This window comes from Propithecus coquereli, unplaced genomic scaffold (genome assembly GCF_000956105.1).
Source record: "Propithecus coquereli isolate 6110/MARCELLA unplaced genomic scaffold, Pcoq_1.0 Scaffold336, whole genome shotgun sequence".
NCBI lineage: Eukaryota > Metazoa > Chordata > Mammalia > Primates > Indriidae > Propithecus > Propithecus coquereli.
Window position 1 is genome coordinate 2,322,633 of NW_012149019.1, and position 26,215 is coordinate 2,348,847.

The 26,215-nt window shown below is 44.0% G+C and overlaps 1 protein-coding gene across 1 annotated transcript; it reads left to right on the forward strand.

The window, feature by feature from the left end:
- Nucleotides 1–753: 753 nt before the first annotated feature.
- LOC105815465 (ankyrin repeat domain-containing protein 18B-like) lies at nt 754–26,215 on the forward strand. The gene is given in 5 exon segments (XM_012650626.1): nt 754–1,879; nt 2,451–2,498; nt 2,501–3,487; nt 25,697–25,821; nt 26,204–26,215. Coding segments are annotated over 5 exon segments (2,298 nt in total).

A 26,215-nucleotide genomic window follows, 5' to 3' on the forward strand; every position in this document is an offset into this window, starting at 1 on the left:
AAACTCCCCAAAGTTGATAAAATTTCACAAATGAAATAAACTTGCAGATTCAAGTAGTTCAGCAAACTCCATACAGGATGAATACAAAAAAAGCCACACTCTCAGAAATCATAATCAAAGTGCTTAAAACTAAAGCCAAGGGAAAAAATCTTGAAAACAATCAGGGAAAATCCGTATTTCTTACATGGAAACAATTTGAATGACTATAGAAACTACAACGGCTAGAATGAAGTGGAAATATTTTTAAAGTACTGAAAGAAAAAACTTATAAACCCAGGTTTCTACATCCAGTAAATATATCCTTCATGTATGAAAGTGAAACAAAGACATTGTCAAATGAAAGCAGAGAGAATTCATTGCCAGAGGGACCATTCTAAGAGAATTGCTAAGGTTAAGTTCTTCAGATAGAAGAGAAATGATCTGGAAATAAAACTTTGAAAACAAGGACGAACTGACATAGCAAAACATCTAGGCCAAGGGACTATTCTCTTCTTGAGGTCTGTAAAATGTAGATGCAGGTGCGCATGCGCAGCGATGCCGCAGGCTGAGGTGCGCATGCGCACTGTCTAACGGTTGGCTTTGCCTTTACTAGTCTGACCGGCGGAATGCGCGGAGCTTGCTCCTTGCACCTTTCGGCCAGACTCGGTTGGCTTGCTAGCTTTGGGCTACAAAGGCGGAGAAAAAGTGAGGAGGAGCTGAGGTGTCTACGAACCCGTAAGGCTCTACCCGAAAGATTTCGGCTTCAGCGGCAAGATGGGGTGCACCCCCTCTGCCCCTTCGAGGGAGACGCAACCTCCCCGGCATAAGAAAAGCCACAGCTTGTACTCACCCCGGGGATATGTCGTCCACCTCAAAGATCTGGGGAAGTTCCACAAAGCTGTGTACCGGGGTGAGCTCGAGAAAGTGCGGAAGATGTTTTACTACAACAAAGACGTGCTAAATACGACGGACAAGAAGCACAGGACTGCTCTCCATTTGGCCTGTGCCAGCAGAAATGCACAGGTGGTAACGTCCCTGTTGGACAAAAAATGTTACCTTAACCCCTGTGACGGTGAAAACAGGACACCTCTGATGAAGGCCATACAACGCCAGGCACAGGAATACGTAATTATGCTGTTAGAACGTGGTGCCGATCCCAGCACTGTCGATGTGCATGGCAATAGTGCTCTCCACTATGCTGCCTATAATGGTAACTTATCAATAGCAGCAAAACTATGTGCTCACGGTGCCACTATGGAGACAGCAAATAAGGAGCAACGCACACCACTTTTGCTGGCTCTGAGAAAAAAGAAAGTGGAAGTGGCGGAATTTTTAATAAAGGAAAGAGCGGATATAAATGTAGTGGATAGGCTGCAAAGAACACCATTCATGCTCGCTGTACGTTGTAGATCATCAACTACAGTGAGTCTTCTCCCCCAGCAAAGTGTTGACGTCTTTGCAAAAAATTACCGGGGACGGACAGCAGAAGATTAAGCTGTTATTAATGGTTCTAACATGCTTCACGAGCAAATTTTGAAATACAAAGAAAAAATGATACCTACAAATCCTCAAAATAGCAGCCCAGTAAAAGCACAGCACGGCACTTTGAGGAAAAAAGATGCGAACTGGATGGAGGGCAGGAATTCGGAGAGTCCAGAGAAAGATGTGATTGAAGACCTTCCTTGTGGATCAACCGAAGTCCCGCCGGGCATTCCTCAAATTGCCTTCAAATTCGATCGCCCTCTCCCCAAATTTTTATTTAAGACCTTACACGAGTTTCCTGCCACAGAGAAGGAAGAAAGAATGGTAGAACTCGGTATTGATATTTCTAAAAGGGATCCACCAGAGCAAACAAGATCAGGAGAAGAGGAAGACAAAGAACCAAGTTTGTTTTTGGAGAGTATGTCAGAGGATCTTTCAGAGGAGGATCTTAGACATTCACCTGAGGCTGCCGATCAAAAAGAAAAAAAACACAGTGAATACACAAGCAGAAGGGTCTCCTGAGAAACATCATCAGTTGAAGGCCACCATCACGGAGAAAGCTTCTAGTCCGAAAACAGGCGTACAAACAATCAAGGTGCAACCAGCCAGATCAGCAAAACAAGACTTTGGCACAACATCAGAACAAGAGGAAGAAGATCCTAAAGGAAGTGAAATTAACGAGACAGTGAGTTTCTCAGAGAATCTTAAGCAGAAGGATCTTGGTCATTCTGGAGCTGCCAATGCAAAAGGAAACAAGATAGTAACTGAAGAAGCAGAAGGGCCTCCTGAGAAACATCGTCTATTGAAGGCTATTAGACATACCATTACGAGGAAAGTTTCTAATTCGAAAAAAGCAGGACGAAGGAACAAAGTGCAGACATCCAGATCAGCACAAGACGCTGTGGCAACATCAGAACAAGAGGAAGAAAAACTGGAAGGAAGTGAAAATAACCAGCCATAGATTTCTCCTAGTCGTGACAAAGAAACAGATCTGTTTCATAACAGTCATGTGTTGTGTGATGAAATTGCCAGGCTAAACCAGAAATAAACACAACAAAAATGCAAAACAAGGAAAAGGAAAAGAAATATTTGGAGGACAATAAAATCTTACAAGAAAAGGATAATGACATACAAAAGACTATAAAACTCAACAAGGAAAGATTCACCAAAACAATATCCTTGTATGGTGGCGAGATCACTATTCTAACACATGAGAATATAATACTAAATCATAAACTGGAAGAAGAAAAACAGAACAAAGAAAGACTGAAAACAGAAGTTGAGTCATACCAACTTAGACTGGCTGCTGCCATAAAGGATCGTGATCAAAGTCAGGCCGCAACAAAAGACCTAGAGTTTATTTTCCAGAGAGCAAAAGATGAATGGTCTGGTAAAGAGGAATATATGAATTCTCATGCCAGCATCCTTTACAAACAACTTCGTGACGCTGAAAGAAAATTCGCATGCCTACAAGTTGAGTTCCGTCATACAAGAGATGCTCTCCAAGAAAAGACTCTGATTTTAGAAGGTGCACAAAGAGACCTGAGGGAGACACAGTTTCAAAGGAAGGAAATGGAACAAATATTCCAAAGCGAACAAGACAAAGTGAATAAGTACATCGTAAAGCAGGAGTCTTTGCAGGATAGATTATCTCAAGAGCAATGTAAAAACATGTTACCTCAACGACTAGATGATGCTCACAAGGAAGTTGCCAATAAAGACAAGGTGATAACTACTAACCAAGACAAATTTTGTGCGACTGTAAAAACACTTAAAGCTGAGAGTAAAATGCAAAGTCTTTTGTTAGAAGAGAAAAATCAGAAGTTAACACATGAATGTAATCATTTAAGAGAAAGAGTGTATCAATATGAAAAAGAGAAAGTGGAAACAGAAGCAGAGGGACAACTTCGGCAAGAACTGCCTGATACCGTACACGAACTGTCCAGCTTCAAGACTTCGCTAGGGATGAAATCACGTCATCACGCTCACTTAGAAGATGAGGCCCAGGATTCAAAGCAGCAATTAAGTCAGGTCTCAAGTCAAGTATGTATGAAATTTAACATGTCAACAGTTCATCTAGAGTGGGTTTGATAATATAAAGTATTTCAAGATACTAAAAAAAAATAAATAAAATAAAATGTAGGTGCAACACATAAGCATGGAGGATACCTATATGGTAGTAAATTACATTCCACAAGAATGGTAAAATATTAATTCTAAGGAAACTGTGAAAAGTTTAATTATTTTAATCCCATAAAAATAAACAAAGGGATATGCTAAAACAATAGATAAATTAAAATGAAATAATAAAAAATTTCAAATGACTCAAAGGCAGACAGGAAAGGGGAAACAGGAATATAAAACAGGCAACAAAGAAGAAACAAATTAAATGCCTGATCTAACTCCAAAAATATCAATAGAAACTATAGACCAATATCCTTTATTTATGTAAATGGTGTAAGGTAATGGTTTAATATAATGATTTAATGTAAATGGTCTAAACACTCCAACTAAGAGAGATTATTTAACTACATGCTATATTCAAGAAACTCACTGTAAATATAATGATGTGGGTAGTTAAAAGTAAAATGATGGAAAAAATATACAATATAAATGTTAATCAAAAGAAAGCCACAATGGCTATGTTAATGTCAGACAAAGTAGAAATATCAGACAAATCAAAGAAAATTACCAAGCATAAAGAAGAATATTACATCATAATAAGAGGGTCCATTCAACAAGAAGACACAAGCACCCTAAACATCAGTGCACCTAACAATGATGCTTTGAAATACATAAAACAAAAATGGCCAAAAGTGATCAGAGAAATAGACAAACCCACAATTAACTTTTGAAACAACACACGTCTCTTAATAATCAATACAATTATTACACAGAAAATCAATGAGGATCTAAAAGAAGTGAACACCACTGTCAACCAACTTGATCTAACTGACATCTCTAGAACTCCACCAACTGTACCAGAAAACATACCATATAGTAGAACATTCTGACCAAGGCAGGCCATCTCCTAGATCATAAAACACACCTGACCAAATATAAAAAGAATTAAAGGCATTCAAATATCTTCTCTAACCATACTGGAATTAAACTAGAAATCAGTAACAGATAATCATAAAATTTGAAAGCGCTTAGAAGTTAAACAATATACTTCTACATAATCCATGGGAGAAAGGAAACTCTGAAGGATTTGAACATGAATTTTTAAACAATCACAACTGGTGGGATTATAATAAACAAGTGCTTAAGAGGAAATGCATGGCATCAAATGCTTACGTTACAAAAGAAAGCTCTCAAATCAATAGTTTAAGCCTCCACTTAAATCAAATTTGAAAAAGTAGAGCAAAACCAACCCAAATCATACAGAAAGCAGCCACAATAAAGGTAACCGTGGAAATTAATGAAATAGAAAACAATAAAAAGCAACAGGGAAAAGAATGAACACAAAAGTTGTTTTTTTATAATAAAATTGATAAACCTATGAGAATAATGAGAGACACCAATTACTAACATAAAGAAGATACCACTACGGAGACCACAGACAATAAAAGAATAAAAAGAGGATGCCACGAACATATCAATGCCTATAAATTTAATAAATTACATGAAATGAACAAATTTCTCAAAAATCACTAACTACCAAAACTCACTGAAGATGAAATAGATAACCCAAATACACCTATTTAAAAATTTGAATTTGTAGTTAAGAACATTATGAAAAAGGAATCTTCAGGCCCATGTGGTTTTACTGGCAAATTTCACTAAGCATTGAAGATTTAAAACAAACAAACAAACAAAAACCCACCACCAATTCTATACAATCTCTTCTAGAAAACAGAAGAGGAAAGAATACTTCCCAAATCATTATATGAGGCCAATATTATCCTGATGCCAAAACCAGACAAATACATTATGAGGAAACTATATACCAATATCCCTCATGGAACACAGGGATAAAAATCCTAAAAAAAATATTAGGAAATAGAATCTAGCAATATATAAAAGAATAGTACCAAGTTGGTTAATCTCAGGAAGGCAAGGCTGGTTCAATATTTGAAAATAAATTAATGCAATTCACCATATTGACAGTCTAAAGAAGAAAAACCACATGAGCGTATCAATTGAAACAAAAAAAAGCATTTCACATAATTCAATATAAACAACTCTCAGAAAATTAGGAATAAAAGGAAACTTCTTCAACCTCTTAAAAGACATGTACATAAAACCTATAGCCAATATCAAACTTAATAGTGAAAGACTAAATGTTTTCCCCCTAACACTGGGAACAAGCCAAGAACGTATATCCTCACTACTCCTATTGAACTTCTTACTGGAAGTCTGCACTGCACAAGAAGAGAAAAAGAAATAAAAGGCCTAAAATTTGACAAGAGGGAAACAAAACCATACCTGTTTTCTAGACGTACACAGAAAATTCCAAAGGATCTGCAAACAAAACAAAACAAACCAAAAATCCTCACAGAATTAATGAGTTTAGCAAGGTCATCGGATACAAGGTGAACAAACAAAAATCAATTATATTTCTATACTAACAATCAACAATTGGAAATGAAAATTTTATACCACTCACAAATGTCTACCAATAAATAAGATATTTAGGCATAAATCTGGTTGACATGGATAGAATTTGTATGCTGAAAAGAACAAAACTGGTGAATGAAATCAAAGACGATATAGATAAATGAACAGATACATATTCACGGGTTGGAAGACTCAAATTGATTTACAGATTTAACAAAAATCTCAAATTCCCAGCATGATTTTTTTCGTAGATACAGACAAATTATTTCAAAATGTATATGGAAAGGCAAAGAAACAAGAATAGCCAAAACAATTATGAAAAATAAGAATGTTGGAGGAATCACACTACACAGCTTTAAGACTTACTATAAAGCTACAATAATCAAGATAGAACGGTACTGTTGAAGCAACAGTTACAAAATCAGTGGAAAGTCAAGAAATATAAATATATCCACTCAAATATGACCGAGTGATTTTTGATGAAGGTGCAAGGACAATTAAATAGATAAATGATAGTCTTTTCAACAAATGGTGTTAGAACAATTGGATGCCCTGTGCCAAAAATAAAAAAAGAAGAGGAAGAGGAACAAGAAAACTTTGACTTCATTAAACTCCTACACAAAATTAACTCAAAATGTACCACAGATCTAAGTGGAAAAGTAAAGCTGTAAATCCTTTAACAGAAAATATTGAGGAAAATCTTCAAGGCCTGGTTAAGCAAGAGTTCCTACATATGGCACCCAAAGCTTGTCTAAAGCATGAAGTCCAAAACAAAAACTGGACTTCCTCACAATTAAAAACATCTACTCTTTTAAAGACACTGCTAATGAACAGAAACACAAGCTACAGACTGGGAGAAATATTTAAAAATAACATATATGACTTAGGAATTGTATCCACATTATATTATATAAAGAATCCTCAAGACACAACAGAAGAAAACAAACAATTCAATTAAAAAGTAGGCGAAAGACTTAAACAGAGAATTCACCAGAATATACAAATGGCAAATAAACACATAAAAAATGTTCACCATCATTAGACATTAGGCAAATGCAAGTTAAAACCATAATGTAATGCTACCACACACTTGCAAGAATGGCTAAAATAAAAAGCTTAAAAATACCAAGTGCTGGCGAGGATATAAAGCAATTGGAACTTTCATGAATTGCTAGTGGGAACACAAAATGGAACAGCATTTTGGAAAACAGTTTGGCAGTTTCCTATAAAGTTAAACTCTGATATACCATCTGACCCAACAATCCCACTCCTGGGTATTTACCCCAAAGAAATGAAACTTTGAAGTTCACACAAACACCTGTACAGGAATGTTTATGGCAGCTTCATTCACACTCACAAAACACTGGAAACCACCCAGATGTGCTTCAGTGGGTGGACGGGTGAACAAACTGTGTTGGCCCCACAGGATGGAGGATTTCTCAGCAACAGAAATGAATGCACTCCCAATACACACGAGGGTTGAACGGCAAAGGCAGCGTGCTGAGTGAGTGAAGTTATGCTGAAAACGATACATACTGTATGATTCCATTCACATGGCATTCTCAAAAAGAATTACAGTGATGAAGAACAAATCAGTGGCTGCCAGGAAGACTACAGGCAGGCAGCATGAAGGAGCCTTGGGGACCCATTCTGTATGCTGATTATGGTGGTGGTGACACAGAACTGTACACCTATTAAAATTCACAGAACCATACAAAAAAGAAGTCAACTAGACTCCATGTTGGCTTAAAAAACAAAATTCAAAAAACACAAACAGAAAATAAGAACTGGATTTGAGAACCAGTCTTCAAGATGGATGTCTGTGAAAAACTCTCATCCCCACTTAATTGTATGCAACTTACCATTTACTCAACCTGTCCTGGTTAAATAAGAACAATACAAAACAGTCAAGGGGGATCAGGGTCAAAATGCATTGTTTTCGCTTGTGAAGGATGCTGGCACACAGACCCAGACTGGGGCAGCGCCAGCAGACACCCGTGCACGGTCTCAGTAACCGCCCTCCTCCCAGCATTCCCACCGCGTGGGGGTTCAGGGGCTGCCGAGCAATGGAGAGCAGCAGCCAGTTGGCTCACGACAGCAGCCTTTCTTTTATTATTCTGTCCCAAATAAAGAAAGAGTGTATCATTTGACATTTCTGCAAGCTGTCCTACTCTGCTGTCTCCGCCCCTCTCCGTCCCCTCCTTACCTGCTCTCCTAAACCACCTCCCCAGTGACTATGGGCTCCCTGAAGTCACAGATCTCACAGCCCCTCCTGTGGCACCTCCTCTAGGCCCTGCCTGGACCCGATGTCCCTGCAGTCTCTGGCATGCCCCTTGCACAGCTGCCAGAGCTAGTTTTCTAAAACAGGAGCTAATGGTCTTTCTGGCTCCTCTGCTGCCTCCGGACGGGGCTCCCAGGGGCTGCAGGGCCCTGAGGATTTTCAGGTGCCCACCCTGCCCGTCTGTTCTCTCTCCCTTCCTGCCTGCTTTCCTGGAGTGCCAACTCCTTCCAGAAATAAGACTCGTTCTCACACATCTCTGGCCTTGCTCCTGCCGTCCTTTCCATGGAAGCACTGGTCACTCATTCCTACCTGGAGGTCCCATCCCCAGCCGCTCCCATCCACTCCCAGGCAGGCAGACCTGGCTCTCACCTGGAAGCTCAGCCTGCACTTCGTACCCACAGGAACCCCCCACTACTCCCCAGTCACTCAGGCCCCACTCCACACACAGCGGGTGCACTGACAACATCCGCAAATTATACGTGAGCACTTCCAGCAAGCTACAGAACATACGTGAGCAGCAATGACTGGAACAGACAACTGCAAATAATTACCTTTTAGTGCCAGGAAAAACGATGCCTCTTTTGAGGAACCGGAACGTGCCCTGCTTTCAATAATGAGAACTATGGAAATTGTTGTTTCCCTCCTGCCCAGCTTGTCAGAAACACAAAGACAGAACCAATGCTCAGTCACAGCCACAGCACACAGATTTGCTTTCATGGCTAATATCGCTCCTCCCTCCATCTTTCTGCAGCCTGGTTTCTTATTTGTATTTCTATTTATCTTCCTGCACACAGGCCCTATACCAGCACCTTGGGAAAACAGAGAAGATGCAGAGAAAAATGGCAGCGCAGGAATGTGGACAGAGATACCCCTAATAAGGTACTGAGCAGCAAATGCTCCGTGTGAGCAGCAGTACCCGTCGAGCGGTCAAATTTTGAACCTGAGATGAAGGCAATGATTGTTCAATTTGGACATCTGACCTAGCGAAAATACAATCCAATCAGAGGCATGTACCCATCGTGGAGACACAGCAGAAAGGCCAGGTCACATGCCAGTAGCATCAATTACATGCTATTGGTCACCAGAGGACAGTACGCGCCACCAGCACGTCTAGTTTACCTTACTTTGAAAGCTGATTGTTTATCACTGGGGAATGGGGGTTCTGAAGGGACAGGCAAACTAGAAGGTCTGGCCTGGCGCTCACCGGGGTTCTTCCCAGCAGAGATGATGTGAAACCCGAAATGTCACAGCTCGGGTCACCAGCTTGGGAGAAGGTTGTTGATGTTGTAAAGTGATGTGTGCTCTGCCTTCCTCTAAATCTTGTTCTATTCTACATGTAAGTTAGTTTACCCCTCAAATAAACACAGGTACAAAGACAAAGGGCTCAAGAAGACGTGCACTGTTTCTAAACTCAAATGTTCCGTCCCCACCCTACTTGGACCCTTCTAGGGCCCCCCACTGCCCTGACCACCTCCCCAGCTTCCTCTCACAAAACCTCAGCCTCCTCCCCTCTTTGTAGGCTTTAGGAAGACTAAATTGCTCATATAATAACCCTAAATACCAACATGCTAAACTGCACTTCCCCCAGACACCTGGGCCAGCTCCTTTCTGCCCTCCCATGCTCCCCCCGCCGCAGCATGAGTACCCCGACGGCAGGTGGGAGCTCGGCGGGTACCTGTCCTCCCGCAGGGTCTCCCTAGGGCCTGTGTGTGCCCATTCCTCCAGGCTGTGTCTACAGTAGACAGCTGCTTCACGCCACACTGCATGGCGTCACGTCTCTGCCCCCTCCCTCCTCCCACAGGACAGTGGCCACAACTTTAGGTCTCCAGCACCCAGCACAGTCATCTGTCTCCTGCCAGGGGCTCAGTAACAGTTGGGGCACGGAGAAGTGACAGATGAGTGGCCAGCTGCACAGGGTGCTAGAGGCAAGGCAAGATGCATCACACACATGCACCCCCGGTGAGGACAGCACTGGGTGGACAGGGTAAAACAGGCATCTCGGGGCCCCCCAGCAAGGCCGAGACACGCTGCACGTACAGGCAGGTCTGAGTGAGGAGAGCACACGGAAGCATGAGGACACAGTCACAGAGTAACCAGAAAGGCAATTGCTGAGGCCAATCTCTTTGTCTTTCAGAGTCCCAGCCAGAAGTTCCAGCAGAAGGATCCTATTACATGTTACCTTTAACACAGTCTGGGAAATTAAACTATGGACAAGGACTTAAATACCATTAAGGAATTACTGTCAGGCAGGATGAGGCGGTGATGGCATCAAAAAGACAATCCTTATCAGCTAGCTGCATGGGGAAGGACTCATGAATGAAACCACAACACATGGGGCTTCCGCATCAAAATACTCAAGCCAAAAAAAAAAAAAAAACACGTGGGAGAATATAGGAAAAAAAATTGGCAAAATGTGAAAAATCGTCAAAGCTCAATAATGGGTCCATGGGGTTCCGTTACTATGTTCTCTACTGACATGTACATTTGATATTTTCTATGATCCATTCTGCCATTTAAAGGCACTCACTGAATAGAATTAAATGAATCTTCCTATCAATGGCTGTTTGTTATTGGATTTGGGGAAGTCTCTTGAAAAGCGGTCTATTTAAATATTATTATTTTTAAGAATCTGATCATTTAGAAAGAGTACTATTTAAACATAAGTGATGATAATGTAAAAAAAAAAAAATGCTAAAGCAGAAGCTGGAAAAATAGAATTCGGCCAACCTAAACCCAATTGTATTCTCTAGATGGCCTCTTTACTTCCTTAAGCCAGGAATTACAAAGTGAAACATTGTATCTGCTGCAGCAAACAGCATTTTCACATGTTTCCAGGTAACTTTTCTCCAGCCCAATTGCCGCCAGCCCTGAGACAGACCTAGTCCAGCCCTGCCCTGTGGGGAGGGACCCTTCAGGTCTGGGACCTCCTCTGTCCCTCCTCTTTCCACACTGCAGAGCATGCAAAGGGAAGCTCCTACAGGGCCTACGGCTTGCTTCGAGGCCAACTTTTGCAACCCCTGCAGGCGCTGGAGCCTCCAGGAATGCCCACACATCCCAGGCCTGGGCACACAGGTGCGATGTACCCCATAGCTACGGCTGCTGCCCTGGCTGCTGGGATTGCACTTCCTCCTGTGCAAGATGATGATGGAATTGAAGGAGTAAGTTACTAAACATTCGTGATGCCCCAGATCACAAAGCTTACACTTAAAGTTCAATAAACTTCACACCCACTAGAAAGGCAAAAATTAAAGACTGACCCAGCAACTGTGATTCTCATCCACTGCTGGTGGAATGAAAAACAGTACAACCACTTTCAAAAACAGTCTGGTGGTTTCTTAAAACATTAAACATACACCCACCATGTGACTCAGTCATTTCACTGCTCTTTATTTGGAAGAAAGGGAATATATGTCCATACAAAGACTACAAGTGAACATTCATATTATAGCAGTTTTTTCTGTAATAGCCAAAAATCTAGAAATAACCCAAATGTCCATCCATGGGAGAACAAACTGTTGTAAATTAATGAGTGGAACATTGCCCATCAATACAGAGGAATGAGCGATAGAAACATCACAATATTAGTTACTATCAAAATCATCAAGCTGAGTGAAAGGACTATACAAAAAAAAATAGTACTACTGTACAGTGCCACTTAAATTAAAAAAAAAAAAAAAGATTAATGGTCTGGGTAGCAACAGAAAAACTTCCGTATCTCAATTGTGGTGATGGTTTCAAGGGTGCAAACATATATCAAAACTCATCAAACTGTATGCTTTAAATATGTGCAGTTTATTGTATATAAATATACCTCAATAAAGAAGTTTTAAAAATTCAGTACACTTTCTCAATCACAGAGGGAAAAAAGGAAGAAACTCCTTTTTTAAATTTTTTCTAGGTTTTTACTTTTTGTTTTGTTTTTTTGTTTGTTTTTTAGAGACAGGGTCTCACTCTGTAGCTCAGGCTGAAATGCAGTGGCATAATCATAGCTCACTGCAGCCTGGAACATTCCTGCCTCAGCCTCCTGAGTATCTAGGACTACAGGCACATGTCACAAAGTCTGGCTAATTTTTTTTTTTTTTTGGTAGATATGGAGTCTAGCTGTGTTGCCCACACTAGTTCTCAAACAACTGGCCTCAAGGAATCCTCCTACTTCAGCCTCCCAAAGCGCTGGGATTACAGGCATGAACCACCACACCCAGCCAGAAGAAATTCCTTTAAAAAAAACTAATCTTCCAAATACAAGGAAGCATGAGCAAGACAGTGCATAAGTAAGAACCAACAGAAACTCTGGCTAGTTATTCCATACCCAGTAAGGGGTGCTGGATCACGCACAGTGTTCTCAGCATATAAACTATAATTTCTCAGTCTATACCAATCTGCCTAAGTTTTTTATCAGTCAGGAACTACGGTAGTCCTAAGTATCTAAATAAAGGTTTAATATTTTTGTGTATTTCATCTTACTAGCTTCCAACTAAATACTGTCATCCTTGGGATCCAGGAATATATGCATGTTTTTACACCCCCTGTAGATCTGGCATTATCCTTGCACATGGTCTGTACTCGATTTATGTAGAATTGAAAAAATTACCACTGTCACATGTTCAAAGTTATCAAAATTGTTTTCTTTTTCTGTTTTTTATTTTTTGCTCTGACACAGGGTCTCACTATCACCCAGGCTGGAGTGCAGTGGCATCATCACTCAGTGCAACTTCCAACTCCTGGGCTCAAGTGATCCTCCTGCCTCAGCCTTCAGAGTAGCCGGAACTACAGGTGCATGCCGCCCCACTATGGCAGGCCAATTTTTCTATTTTTAGTAGAGACGGTTCTCCCTCTTGCTCAGGCTGGTCTCAAACTCCTGACCTCAAGCAATCCTCCTGCCTCGGCCTCTCAAAGTGCTAGGATTACAGGTGAGAGCCACTGGACGCAGCCATTTTTTTATGTATTTTATTTTTTTTAATACTCCATTTTTAAATTAAATGGAACTAAAGAAATAACCCTGTGAATGCCTAGACATGCATACAGTCAGTGATGGAGACCTGTCCTTTCAGATTGTCACTGACAGGAACTACTTTGCAAGGGTCAGGACCCACCCAGTAAAGCAAACAAGACATCCTGGGGACAATGAGGTGTATGGCACCCTCCTGGGGCCATCAGCTCACATTCTCAGTTAACTGTCCTGTGTCTCTAGCCTTCTTCAGGTGCCTATAAAGGATGAATTCAAGAACTGCCACCCATGTCAGAGTACTTGTTGGCGACCTAATCTCGACTTTCTTGTTAACCTTTCTGAAAAGCTTCCAATCCTATCAATCTAACAGGTGTCTGCACTTCTCCACACCTTTTTACTCTCCTAACTGATCAACTTTTTTTAAATCCCCATTGAATAAACCCCCATGTGTCTAACTACATGAGCTAACCCTCGTGGGATATTTATAGCTCCTCTGGCCTGGCTGCGGCTGGGTCTGGAAGAAGCGTTATATTTAAGAATTGCTTCAGCGAAATCAATTTCTGAGAAGGCATTTCATAAAAATAAACCTGACTTAGCCCCACCCTATAAGAAGAACTAATTGCTCCTTCTTTTCTGGGTGTTCCTGAGGCACTTTGTACATATCTCTATGATTACTCTTGTCATAATTATGTGTTTAGAGATCCATCCTCCTTCAATACAAGGTATTGTGGGCTCTGGCAGGGCAGACAGCCAAGATACCAGCATATAGATGAATTTTAATTAATGCTTTTTTAAAAAAATCATGAGCCAATTAAATAAATTTTAAAATGGTCCTACATCAGTAAAAATGAATTTAATTTTGAACCTCCGTAATATATAGGGAAATATGACAAAAACTTACCACAGAGACAACCATACATATTTAATTTAAAGTACAGTTTATCCTAGATGGAAGATATTTAATTAAATGAGGGTAACAGAAACTTTTTTTAAAAATTAAGCTTGGACTCACTTTCTTTCTTTGTCTTCTTTTTTCTTTTGGTTTGTTTTTGGTTTTGCTTTTTAACCAAAGCATTATTTTATACTATTCAAAGATTTCATGCCTTTTATGATCAGCAACTTAGAATAACTTTTTTTTTCAGACAAACAATTCTGCAGGAAAACAATTAGATAAATGACCCCGAAAGTATTTTACAGAATAGTTTTGTTTCATGGTAGAAGTTTGCTTGGGAGGATTTATAGCCGTTCTGATGTTGCTGATCACTCATAGTGAGGTGCTAAGTACAGCACGAGAGCTTGCTCACAATCTGGACTTGACAGACTTTTTCCAAAGCAACTTGGTTAAATCATGTGAAGTGCATTAAAAACCTACATTTTTTGGAGAGGAAATTTTTGCATTCTATGTATACAGGTTTTTTAGATTAAACAGAACTCCCAGACTGGCCTCCTTGAGAGCTGCAACATCTTGACCAATTCAGGTGGGTGAATGACGGAAGAATGAATGGATGATCTTTAGCCAGGACTGGATCTTTGAATCATCAGGGAACTCCTTCGAACACTTGGCTGGGTCCCACCCCAGCTGGCTCAGTCAGGACCTCCCAGGGAGGAGCTCAGCCTGCCTTTATCCCAAAGCTCCCAGGCGATTCTGACACACAGCCCAGGTTAACAATCACCAGGACAAAATCCAGTCTTCATGTTTATTGAGGGAGGCTCAGTATTCAGGCAGAGTGATTATAACATTTATGGTCCAGGCAGGGAAATAGGTGGTGAAATGCGCATTATTAGGAATTATACCAGGATAAACTGTAACTGGGACTGTCTCAAACTGAGACATGTGGTCACTCTTCAGCACCTGAGGTTTATTTTAAAAAGTGGCAAAAGTTTTCATTATTTTAAGAATGTTAATGTAAACAACGATACATACTTGTATAAAGAAAATTGCCATGTGCAGCCCTTGGTACATGAAAAACCCAACTATTAGAAAAGTCTGTACCAGTCCCACCTCCAGTAGAACAAAGTCTCCTCTTTGGAGGCCCCCAGTGTGTGTTTTATGTGCCGTCACCAGGGGTTTAACCAAGTTGCTTGGGGAAAGGAAGTCAAACCCAGGTTGCCCTGTGGTAGTTTCAAAATATGACCACAAATGTTTCACACTAATCTCTTCACATGGTGGGGCCTACTTTTCCTCCCCTGAGCATGGGCTGGACTTAGTGACTTGTTCTGGACAAATAGATTATGAAGCCAGTGACAGTGTGTGACTTCTAAGGCGAGGTCACAAAATGCCTTGCAACTTTTGCTCCTTGCACTCCCTCCTGAAACACTTGCTCTACGGGAAGTCGGCCACCACGCTGTGAGGATAGTCAAGCAAACACAGGAAAAGGTCCACATGGCAACGCGTAAGGCATCCTGACAAAACTTGGCAAAAACTAAGCCATCTTCCAACTATTTTATATAACTCTAAGCATAGCTGTGCAACCTCAGCCTCATGTCAGAAGCACCCAGTAAAGCCATTCCCACTTTAAACTGCTAAGTTTTAGGGTGATTTGTTATGTGGCCATAGACAACTACTCCACCTACAGTCTTCAACCTGGTGATCTTTGTGATCAGGCCATACTTTCATGAGATCACCTACTACTCGGGGCTGATTATGCAGCCTGTTGCCTGTGCATGCTCCTGTAATAACATTCTCCATCACTTCTGAGCTCTGACCACCTACACACATGGACTCCGGCCATACGGGGCCCCCCGGAGGTGCCATGGGACCCAACACTAAAGCAGATGTGAGCAGCTGGACCACTTCACCGCTCTCCATCAGCACATGGACAATTCTCCATCCAGAAAGCGAGGAAAGAAATGGCTGCCCTGCTCGTTAGCTTACAGAGATTGAAGTGAATTACGCACACACTGGGACTGTGTGTAAATGACCATCAAGTAGACCCTGTCTCTTCACATCCTGTGTGTAGGCTTAGCCTATCCTAGTAGGCAATGGCGACAACTGCAACAGCAATGAGGGACCACATTCTGTGCAGCAAGCAGGACACTGCAACATCCAAAACTGCCAGCAAGCCTGCAGTGGTCCTGCTTGAGTACAGACAACACCGAGGCTCTGGGATCAAATCCATTTGTCCCAGCAGGTAACTCCTTTCTCTTACCTTAGCTTTGTTCTCCCACCACTACCCCGAGGTGCTCTCCACCCACACTGTCCCCACCACAGTCAATGTTCGTGAAGTCAAGGAAGCACCATCTGAGCAGCATTCCCTAGATTAAAAGTGGGCTGAGCCAGGGAAGCCAAGGGTAGGTGTTGCACCTTGCATCCTTCGACCCCGCCCTGAGGCCAGACAGGCTGCACAGCAAACTTCCCAAAGATGAGCCGGCAGGACTGGCCACACGCATGCACGTGCTCCTCGGGGCCAGGCACGCTTAACACAAGGAGGAACACAGTGAGGCTGCAGGCAAAGCCACACGCAGCCACGTCCACTGCCTGGCTGCCTGGGAGGTGAGGAGCTGGCTGCTAAGAAAGTATTATATTCCAAAGAACTTGTGCAAATTCTTTGCTTCCACAATGCTGTGGAACAGAAAAGAAGCTGAATCAGTGGCGACAGTAGAAATTCAGACCTTGCTTATCTTCTGTTGTCTTTCTCTCTTGTCCTAAAGTCACGAGTTTCAAACAAACTGCAGGATTAATAACCTCCAGTGTATCAGCCCAAGTTCCAGGGCACTCTGGACCTTCTCGGATCCAGTCGCAGTGTTCTAATGAGGGTGAGTGCTGCAGCCCTGGGCCCAGCTCCTGCTTAGAGAATGATAGAACATTTAAGACCTGAAATGGTGCCCAGGGAGGGGGCATCATATGGCTTCCTGGCCACAGGTGTGGGCTCCATAACCCTGAGCAACCTGCTTCACCTCTCTGAGATTCAGTGTCCTCATCTCCAAGACAGTGACAATGGTGCTTACGCACAGGTCTACTGAGGGGAGGAGGGACATGAGGCACAGAAAACCCCACAGGACTGGCCATGTACTCCCTGTTCAAGGAGCACCTTCACTGACTATGCACATGGATACATATCGCAGCAACTTTAAATGCTACAGAAGTATCTGGAAGCTCACTCTCAACGGCATGCTTATCCTGCTGCAGACAGGTGCATGGACCACACCAGGACTAGCGCTGGCCTTCAGCACTGCTGCCAACATAGGCCACGCGTCTCTGGCCCTCATAGTCGTATTGGCTTTGCTCCTTTCCTGCTTTATTGTTACTTGTGTTCAAGGCTTGGATTTCAGACTCAAAATTAAGATCATTAAAGTATGGAGGGCTCTCCCGCCCAGCCAGGGTCGCTGACAGTTCCTAGTGAGCGTGTCACATGGCGTGGCAGAAGAGCAGTGTGCACCCACAGGCCTGGGTCTGCGTCCTGTTAGCACCACCTGTGGGACACAGGGATGCTGTCTGAGCTCACTGTCCTTGTGGGTAAAAGAGGTGACGCCTTCTCATGGCGAGCTCTGGAAATGAAATGATAAACTACGACCCCGGCCAACAGGACCTGAGCCCCACCCACAGCAAACGCTCGCTCTTCTCTCATGACACCTGCATCTTCGCAAGGACCTTACTTTTTACTCATGCTGCTCATATTTCCTGGAAAACCCTCGCCCTCCCCCAACCCAGTTTAGACGCAGAATTTTCATCAGGGCCCCAGGATCCTGCCCACAAACACTAGAGTTGCACATGGCTGGGGTAAGAGCCTGCGCTGACCCGTGTGACTAGTGGGTCCAGGTCTGGGGTTAACCACTCCACCAGCTGCCCCCAGTCACAGTGATGAACCTCTCGGTGTCGGGGAGGAGGGCAGCCCGACTCCATGGGTCACTGTAAGTAGTGAAGGAGGCGACATGTCCTGACAACATTGGCTGCTGCCGCCCAGTGGGACCTGGGCAAAGGGCAGGGGAATGACCCGACACCCGTGTCTCCTCCAGAGAAGGCCTCCCTCCTCTCGCCTGCCCTGCCCCGCACCACTCTCCCCTCCTCTGTGCTTCCCTGGCCAATCCCATCTCATCTAGGGACAGAAGCATCTGGAGGACAGAGTCCCATATGGCTCATCTTTTATCCTCTTCTCCACATGCGCTGCACTCAGTATTTGAGGAAACGAGTAAGGGTAGAAACTTCTTCAAACTCCCACCTCCCCTCCACTCAGCCCCCATCTGGTCAGGACGCCAACCCCGCCATCACCCAGGCCAGAAGGCTCACGGGCCACACTCTCTCCTTCTGGCTGGGCAACCTGTGATTCAGGGCGGGTCTCACGATGTAGCAGCATTGCCCCTTCCTTCCCACCTTGCTGCTGGCAGAGGCCAAGCCCTTGTCCCTCAGGCCTGGGCCACTGTCATGCCAGCTCTCCCCACAGGTCCCCACTCTCTCTTCTTCCCTCCTGGGCTTCTCCACACCCTGGCATCAGTCTAACAGTCTAAGACCTACCTTTACCTACAAGCATGGTGCTCTCCTGCTCAAAAACCTGACTGATCCACCAGTTCTCCAAGAGAAAATCCAAACTCCCCTACTGCCAGCCCACTGCAACGTGGTCCCAGGCCCTCCGCCATCCTGACCGCCCCTCTGGCAGACTACAGCTCTGTCGGCCCCATTGGTGGCTTGGTAGTGGGAACAGCCTGTGCAAGCTCTGTCCTCGGGCTTCCATGCATGGCGCTCATCCGCTCCTGCCCTTCCACCTTACCATGTTTTATCCAACTTTCAACCCCCAGCCCCAAACCTGACAAGCTTCTCTCATCTCCCAGTTTCAGAGCAGTTCCACTCCTCCACAGTCAGAGCCAGAAGCCTTTCCTCCCTATTGGTGTTGGCTGGTCTTCAGTGCCCTGGCCTCCCTGGCCTCCTCCCCGAGGGCAGACACCCACTGTCCCTGGGCTGCACTTCTTACCCCTTCCTAGGAGGTGCTTAGGAGATCACTGAAGACTGTCTGCGGCCACGCCCCAGCATGATGCATTTGGAGGGATCGCACAAATAAAGCAATGATGCCATCATTTCCTAGCAGTTACAGCTGATAAGAAATTCCAATCCAAGACATTCTACTACTAAAGTAAATTGATAAGACCATTAATTTTTTTTTTCTAAAGAGTCACCATTATGGTAATAAATACGCTTTCAAAATATCGGAACTTGACCTGAGTTTATTTTCACTCCTTGATAATGAGCTACTACTGTTTTCAAAGAAGACCTTACACAGGGCAAAAGGCAGAGTTATCAGAGAGCATTAGAGGCATCTTTCCCCCACCCCCAACCAACGGTCCTGGTGACTCACTTTTTGGCATGTACTAAATCACTGGCTCAATCTTCCCAATGTAATACTGAAACTATGACAACAAGGCACTGCTCACAGGGCTGCATTCTTAGACACAAGCTACTGTTTTTATCGCTTGTACTTCACAAATCAGAATGTTTTAAAAGACAACAATACAGAGATGTTTTCCCAAGACTCACAACAAAGTTAATACAACGGACTGTAATTTCAAGTTTAAGCTTTTACATTCACATGCAGAGTGCAGAGATATATACAAATGTTTTGTGCCCTTTTATAAAATCTGGGGCTACAAAACCTAGTGAACATGGAATGGAAAGTCCATCACCCAAACCAGCCACCCGTCACCATGCGTATCTGACTGTAGTGTGCGTGCTGAGGCGGCACTGCCAGGGGTGAGCAGGGACAAGGTGGCATCCCCGCGGCCCCCAGACAGGAGGAAGCACAGAAACAGAGGCAGCTTCATCCTCTTACTTGCCATTACTTTCCTTTAGCAAAAATGGCTCAATCCAGAGGAAGTTTGCCAAAGCAACAGATATTCATGGAGCACCTATGTACATGCAGTTAATGTCCTTGGGGTGAGGATTTTACCAAGCTTTTAGATGTTACGTATGACAAACACGGACACACTTACCAAACTTCAGCTTATCTACCCATGCAACTCTGAACAGGGCACACACCAATGTCCTCTGATCTGCCCTGTTTGGATCCTTCCCTTACACTTTTCCCAGTGGGGCTACAGACTTGCTCAGTGTTTTATCTAATATTCAAACATCATTAACATCATTGTTCAAGGCAATCGTCCTATGTTATTATTTCTCTCAGCTGTCTGCAGAGCTGCTGACAGAATGTGTGGGACAGACTGCTGACTGAGCTCACGCCAACACTGAACTCAGACACTTATTTTCATGTTCCTTTAGTGGGTAAAGAAAATCATGCAATGATGCTGGGGACAGCCTGGAGTTCAGTGGGAAGTCCCCACACACTGGCCCAATGGTCAGGAGATTGGAATCCAGTCCCAGACTGTCACCCACGCCAAGTCAGCTGGGAAGGTGACTTGGTAAGAGGGGGAGGCACACCTGCCTCACGGAGGGATGTGGTCTTGCCCTCACAACAGCCAAGAACTGCCAGGAAAGTAAACACACAGCACCACACCACGATGTCTGTTAGGAGCAGTGAGGCAGAGGTCACCAGGATGGGGTAGGGGTCACTGGGCTGAGGTGAGGTGCCACGTGCACCCAGCTTTCTAGCAAAGCTCCTCAAGAGGGACAAGGTCCCCATTAGTTCTCCTAGTAGCCCCCAATCGTCCCTGCCCAACACATTACGTCATCATTCCCGTGACCCTCCTGGTCCTGGTACAAGCTTGTGTTTACAACATCTCAAATGTGATTTATGAATACAAGCTATGATTCTTATTATATTCGTTTTAAACTAACCGATTCCTTCCGTAATTACAATCATCATTAGTTTCCTATCAAGGTAGCACTGGCTGCATTGCTACCATAAGAAAACACAATGGTAACAGTAGTATTTCCAACTGGAAATGCAGTGCAAGTTTCCATAGAAACAGGTCTCAGGAGAGTGTTTCATGTCTATTATATGTTCTTGGTCCAGACTGATGGATTATTAATAGAAAAACAGTAATAGAAAAATAATAGGAAAAAAAGAGGAACTATTACTGTATGGCAGGCAACCCAATAGGTCCTTTCACTCCTCATCTCTCTGCCTCATAAAACCGGTAATCCTGGTATCTCCATCTCTAAACAACCCCTCAGAGTTATGTGGCTCCCTGTGGCAGAAAATGCAGGTGAAGGTCTTTGCATCCTACTGCTCTGAAGACTAAAACCCTCAGCACAGCAGTGGGCAGAGTGCTTGCAAATGGTCAGGCCCCTGGGAGCACATCCCCACCCCTCTCGTGACAAAACCAAGGGGGATGCAAGCACAGCCTGTGGAAAATCTTCTTGCACTTTCATTTGTATAAAATAAATGCAAACGCATTGATATTTTCATGTCAAAGAATATTTAGCATTATATCAATAAAAGCATTGCCTACCTACCTAAAAATGTTATGCAAATCAAGTGCATACCCCTCAGGGCACAGGGACTTATCATCAAAGCCAGTTCAGTTTACAAAGGAGCCAGCTGTTCCTTCCCATTAGGCTCCTCAGTTGGTCTTACCAGGACCATAAGGATACTGCATAATTTTGGATTCAGAAAATGAAAAGTAAACATCAAGAAAACATTTGAAACATATAATTTTCCTCTGAGGTTGCCGTTCAGAGCCCTTGTCTAAAAATCAGTGTTTTCTACAGACCAATAGTTAAAGAGACAAAAGGTATATTCTTCCAACTGTGCACGTCATTTATGACAATCAGTTATAACTGACAGGAGAGGATTCTGCACCGGTAGGTAAAACATGAGAGGGGTAAATATTTTTGTAAGAGCGATTAAAACAAAGTTTTTTTAAAAAAATAAAATTGATCGAGGGATGTCTCACTGCATACGCCCTGGGAGAGCTAAGAACACATGTGGGACATTCGTAGCACTAAACAGCCCACAAACTGAAGGGCAAGTGGGTGCTTAATACACCAAATGCATCGTACTTGATGCATGGACACAGCGCTGCCTCCACCCCAGGGTCAGTGTCTCTTGGTGCAAGCATAACACTGACAAGGGGGCTCTAGGAACACAGCAACGCCAGGCACGTGAACCTCTGAGCAGCTCCTCATACACCAGGGCTCCCTTCTCTCCATGCTCAGCTTGTCCCTGCTGCAGACAAGCACCTGTGATAGCCAATGAGTGTAGTGCCCAGCACGTCCCAGCCAGCAGAGCCCACCAACCTGCAGGGAAGAGGATGAGGCAGTTAAAGAATCCACCAGCTCATTAGACAGGCTCTCACAGCTGGGAGCAGGGGCTGCCTAAGGTTACCAGGAGAAAACACAATTAGCAAATCTGAAGGTCTGGATTCCTTGTAGCTCCTACTTTGAAGGAAGCTCATTTATTGGGCAAAGCAGAGCTCTGCACTTTCATTAAATTTATCAGCCAAAGACACAGTGAGCTGAGTCAACACGCAGTACAAAAGGGAGGCTTTTAAACGTTTATTAATTCATAAGCCAGTATCAAGGCAGAACATCTTGCTTTGAGGAGGGAAGAATCTGGATTTGACTCCTTATATTAATTCATAAATGCTTTAACTATGCTCAACAACAGCTGACTTTGGTCTTCTCCTATCAAACACCACATATTTCTTTCAAAAAATAAAATCCCCCCTAAGAGTCTCAGCAGGTCTGCATCCTAGCAATGCACGTACTCGTGCACTGCTGCAATGAAACAGGTAATATAAGGAGCGTCCAATATGCGGATTAAGTTGTATAGATGTTTGCAAGTGGACTATTTTTTAGCAAAATTCTGATGAGAAATTCAGGCAGTTCAGATACGGGGGAACAACATCATCTGCCACCCTGCAGGGAGCCAGAAAGGTGGCTTTGGCAAAGGAGGCTTTGGAAGCTGAGTTCCACGCTTCCACGTGGTATAGCAAGATGACCACAGCTTGAGGAGCTGGACACTGGACAAGAGACCTTCATGGGACAATCTCACCTATGAACTGGGGAGGACAGCTGCTGTCCTGCCAACTTCAGGGGGCCTCGATGGGAGTTCAAACCTCCTGGTGTGCAACAGGCAGCTAGAAAATGCCATCAGACAAGTGACTAAACCGCAGAAATAAGGCAAGTCCTTGTGGAGAACAATTTTGTTCCCTCTTTTTAGAAACATTTATGACCAAAAAAATCATCATCCCAAAAATGTGAAACATTACGGTAAGTAAAAAGTTTACAAGGAAATATTCCAAATTAAAATATTTTTTCAGTGTTTTTCAATTTCAATTAGTCTAATTTCCAAATTAGTTTTCATTACTTTCCTGAATGCTGTGAAATTCACACACTAACCTCATTCAGGACACAGTCTTTGACCATGGCTTGCTCCATTGGAACCAATCGAATACATCTGAGCAGTGGTAAAGCGTAGCCATTTAGGGGGTTTTTAAACCACGAGAAACAGACCTTAGCACCCCAATTAACATTTTTAAATCCACTTGGGTGATTTGGCTCTTGTAGGAGATTCACAATTCACTCTTCCCATGTGTGATATTGTTAAAACACTGTTAACCATTATGATGCAATAAGTTGTTTGGGCGCAGAGTAGGAGGGAGAAAGTTTTCAATTCCACCCAAAACCAATTCTCTGTGATAACTATAGACAGCAGGATGGATGTGGGCTGGCAGAGCAATGGGAAATCCCAGGAGGGGCTGTCCCAAGTGGCCAATGTCTAGACCCTGGCTGCAGTCAGTCTCCCCTCTAATGGTTTGTGCATTGAATATTAGTGGGTTTTGCTCTTAATTAAGGGGTTCTAGCTAACGAAACTATATTTAGACTAAAAAATTTAGCCACATGAACAAAAGGATACATGTCGGCTATATTATCACTCTCACCCAAGACTATTTTATATACAACTGCCAAGCCATTAAGGTTGTAAAAGAAAAAACCAGCCAGAACTGATTCGGGGATGTGCAGTTTTGCCAAGTGCTGGAAGATAGCTTTAACTTCATGCCCACTCCCACACACACATGCACGCACTATCTGCTCACATACAGCTGGTTTTCCCTTCACATTCCTTAGCCTTAGTTTGCCACTTAAGTGTTTAGCTGCTCAGGCTATTTACATGTAATTATAAAGTCAATATACTTGGTAGTTCTCCTCTTCCAGGTCTCTGACTCTTCAGGCCACACAGCACTTAAGATGAGGCTTCCTCAACATCCTAAGCAAGCTCCCTCCCACTCACCCACTCCCCCAAGCCAGCAGGAAGGGAGAGAGTTCCACATTCCCAGGGGCTACTCTGAGGGCCCGGGCAAGGGATCCTCCCTCCTGCCTCTGCAGGAGGGCACCTGCTATGAATGAGCGGAAGTGGCCAGGCGTGGACAAGGAGAACAGACACAATGCAAGCAAAGAACATCAGCACCCTGTTTGCAACAGGGTGTTACAAACAAAGCCCTGGTTATGGCCCACCTTTGGGATTAAAGTCTACCTGTGGCTTCCTCCCCTTGGAATTCCAAAGGCTGGTTTTGGAGATCAGTGCTTTCCTGGACACACACAGGCCTCGAGGGCGTGCACCTTCTCCGTGCCCAGGACTGCAGGGAGACTGCGCTCTGGAACCCAGCCTCTAGACAGGCCTGCATCAAGTGCACCCACGGCCACGCTGTGGAATCCCAGACAACTGTCTGTGAGTACGCTCAGAAGCAAACTCAGGACGTGCTTTTCAGAGAACCAGGAACTGCCAGGGACAGCCCTTCCCAGGACCCTGATGGGAGGGAGGGGAGCCATGTGCTGACCTACCCATCTGCCCACTTATGCCAACGCCTCACCTGGCCCTCCCCAGTCAGCAATGCAATCGTGTTGGCGAAGGTCTCTGTCCCTCTGCCTCCATGCTGCTCTTAATGATCATGTGGTTACGGCTGGGCCGAGGGGACATGAGCAAAGGGATCTGTGTGACTGCGGATCGGGCCTCAGGCAGGGCTGGAGCAGATGGAGGCCACACGCCTGCCAAGGCAGAGCAACAGACAGAAAGAAGCTGGTCCCTGATAACGTGGCGCCTCGGTACCAGCCCTGAATGCCGGTGTGGACTTTTAGCTACGAGGGAGAGACAACTATCTCCTCTTTAAGGCACTAACACTTTATGTTCCTCAAAATAATACCTCTTAACACCTCCCAAATCTGCAAAGAACCGGGCTGCAAGGCTGGCAAGCCATGTCAAAGCATATCAGTTCCAAATAATTTAGTGCCAGTTGATCCGTCTGTTCTCATATAGTCTGGCAAAAACAAGATCAAACAGCAATTTAAGAAAGTTGATTTTTTTGAAGGAAGGATCTAGAATATTGTGGGAATACTTTGAATCAGATGATTTTTGAGCTCACAAGTCTTAAGATCATCTTATCCAACTCCCTGCTCTAACCAACCGGAAGCAGAGGTTGTTCTAACTGTAGCACAGGCCACAAACCAATGACACAGAAACCTACAAAGTAACATCCCTACCTCCAAGGAGCTCAGAATTCAGCGGGTCAGAAGGACAAGCTAATGGAAAATCCTAATCCTGTGTGCGGGTTTCTTACAGGGGAAAGCACAGGGCCACCAGAGAGCGAGTCCCAGAAGAAGGCCTTGGAAGGGCAGCCCCGCCGCAGCTGGAAGAACAAGCAGGCGTCCTTCTGGGAGAGAAGGAGAAAAGCCTGCCAGGCCAAGGTGAGAGAGAAGGCCTGAGACCTGGGCGAGGTCAAACGGAGACGGACAAAACCAGAGACTGGAGCCTCCCATCCACTGCCACGGCCACATACGGCTATTTAAATTTAAGTGGATGAAAATGAAATACAGTGAAAGATTCAGTTCCTCCAATGCACCAGCCACGTGGTGTCTCTGTTGGGGCAGCACTGACGGAGAACATTTCGCCCTGCGGGGGAGTGTTACCACACACCCCTGGGTTGGGTGAACGCGGAGGGGCCCTGCCGGGATGGGCCTACAGATGCTGCAGGTAAGTTTAATCTTGCACAACTGGCACCAGGGCCCAAATCTTCTTATCTCTGAGCCAATGCTCTTTCCACTAACTCTCCCTCTCTGCCTTTGATAGGAGAAAGTCTAA